This window comes from Apteryx rowi, unplaced genomic scaffold, assembly GCF_003343035.1.
Source record: "Apteryx rowi isolate R43461 unplaced genomic scaffold, aptRow1 scaffold_665, whole genome shotgun sequence".
NCBI lineage: Eukaryota > Metazoa > Chordata > Aves > Apterygiformes > Apterygidae > Apteryx > Apteryx rowi.
Window position 1 is genome coordinate 468,856 of NW_020450944.1, and position 1,597 is coordinate 470,452.

Consider the following 1,597-nt stretch of genomic DNA (forward strand, 5'->3'; position numbering starts at 1 on the left):
CCCCAGCCCGCTGCCGCCACCTTCTTGACGTTGTAGATGCGGACGAGGACGCCGCGGCCGCGCTCGTTGAGGATCGTCAGCTTCTCGGCGAACTTGTGCTGGTAGACGGAGGGCAGCGTCATGGCGTGGCCCCTGCCGTGGCCCCCCCCTTTCCGTGGACCCCCCCCTTCCGTGGACCCCCCTCTCCGTGGCCCCAGCGCCCCCCGGCTCCGCCGCCAACTTCCCCTTCCTTCCCCTTCCTGGGCCGGGCGCAAGCGCCGCCCGCCACGGCCACGTCACGCCGGCCACGTCACGCCACGTCACGGTGGCGGCCACGTCACGCCGGCTGTGGCCACCTAAGGTTGGCCACGTGCCGTGTGCCACTGGCCACGGGAGCGTCACGCTGGCCACATCACGTCATGGCAGCGGCCACCAAGCGCTGGCCACGGCCACGTGACGCCTGTGGTGGCCACGCAGCGCTAGCCGTGGCCACCTAAGGTTGGCCACATGCCGTGTGCCACCGGCCATGGGCGCRTCACGCTGGCCCGGCCAGGTAGCACCGGCCACGGCCACGTAGCACCAACCACGGTCATGTGGGTGCCGTGTCGAGGGTGCCTGTCCAGGTGTCCCCATCCGTGGGTGTCACCCCACGGGTGCCATGCCGTGGGTCACATGCTGTGGGGGCCAGGCTATGGGAGCTGGGCTGTGGGTGCCACGTTGAGGGTGCCCCTCCGTGGGTGCCTGTCCGTGGGTGTCACCCCACGGGTGCCCGTCCGTGGGTGCCACGCCACGGGTGTCACTGCATGGGTGCCCGTCCATGGGTCCACATGGCGGGTGTCACCCCATGGGTGCCATGCCGTGGGTCCCACACCGTGGGTGCCAGGCTATGGGAGCTGGGCTGTGGGTGCCACGTTGAGGGTGCCYGTCTGTGGGTGCCYGTCCGTGGGYCMCAGCCCACAGGTGCCCATCCGTGCGTGTCACCCCATGGGTGCCTGTCCACGGGTGCCACGCCGCAGGTCCCACCCCACAGGTGCCCGTCCGTGGGTCCCATGCCATGGGTCCCACCCTATGGGTGCCTGTCTGCGGGTGTCACCCCACGGGTGCCCATCCACAGATGCCACGTGGCGGATGTCACCCCATGGGTGCCTGTCTGTGGGTGTCACCCCACATGTGCCTGTCCGTGGGTGTCACCGCATGGGTGCCCGTGCACGGGTGCCACACAGCGGGTGTCACCCCATGGGTGCCCGTCCGTGGGTCCCACCCCGCAGGCGCCCATCTGTGGGTGCCCGTCCGTGGGTGTCACCCCACGGGTGCCCGTCCACAGGTGCCACGCGACGGGTGCCACCCCACGGGTGCCCGTCCGTGGTTGCCATGCCACGGGTGCCACGCAGCGGGTGCCACGGGCGGGCGGGGGGGACACCGGGGGCCAGGCGTCGCTCGTGGGCGCTAACGAGGGCAGCTCGTTAAAGGCCGGGCCGTGGGGCCGTGGGGGGGTCGTGGCCGTGGGGGGGCGGTGGCCGTGGCGCCATGGAGCCGGGGCGGCTGCTGCAGTGTCCCTACGACCAGAGCCACCGCGTGCGGGCCGCCCGCTTCCCCTACCACCTCGTCAAGTGCCAGC

At 71.9% G+C, this 1,597-nt stretch overlaps 1 protein-coding gene across 1 annotated transcript in view; it reads right to left on the reverse strand.

Annotated features, from left to right (window-relative positions):
• Positions 1 to 149, reverse strand: part of NCKAP1L (NCK associated protein 1 like) — a 20,841-nt gene extending 20,692 nt beyond the window's left edge. Inside the window, exon 1 of the mRNA XM_026085345.1 lies at positions 13 to 149. Coding sequence (XP_025941130.1) covers positions 13 to 122 — 110 coding nt within the window. The 5' untranslated portion in view covers positions 123 to 149. The remainder of the gene's footprint in view (positions 1 to 12) is intronic.
• Between the last annotated feature and the right edge of the window lie 1,448 nt (positions 150 to 1,597).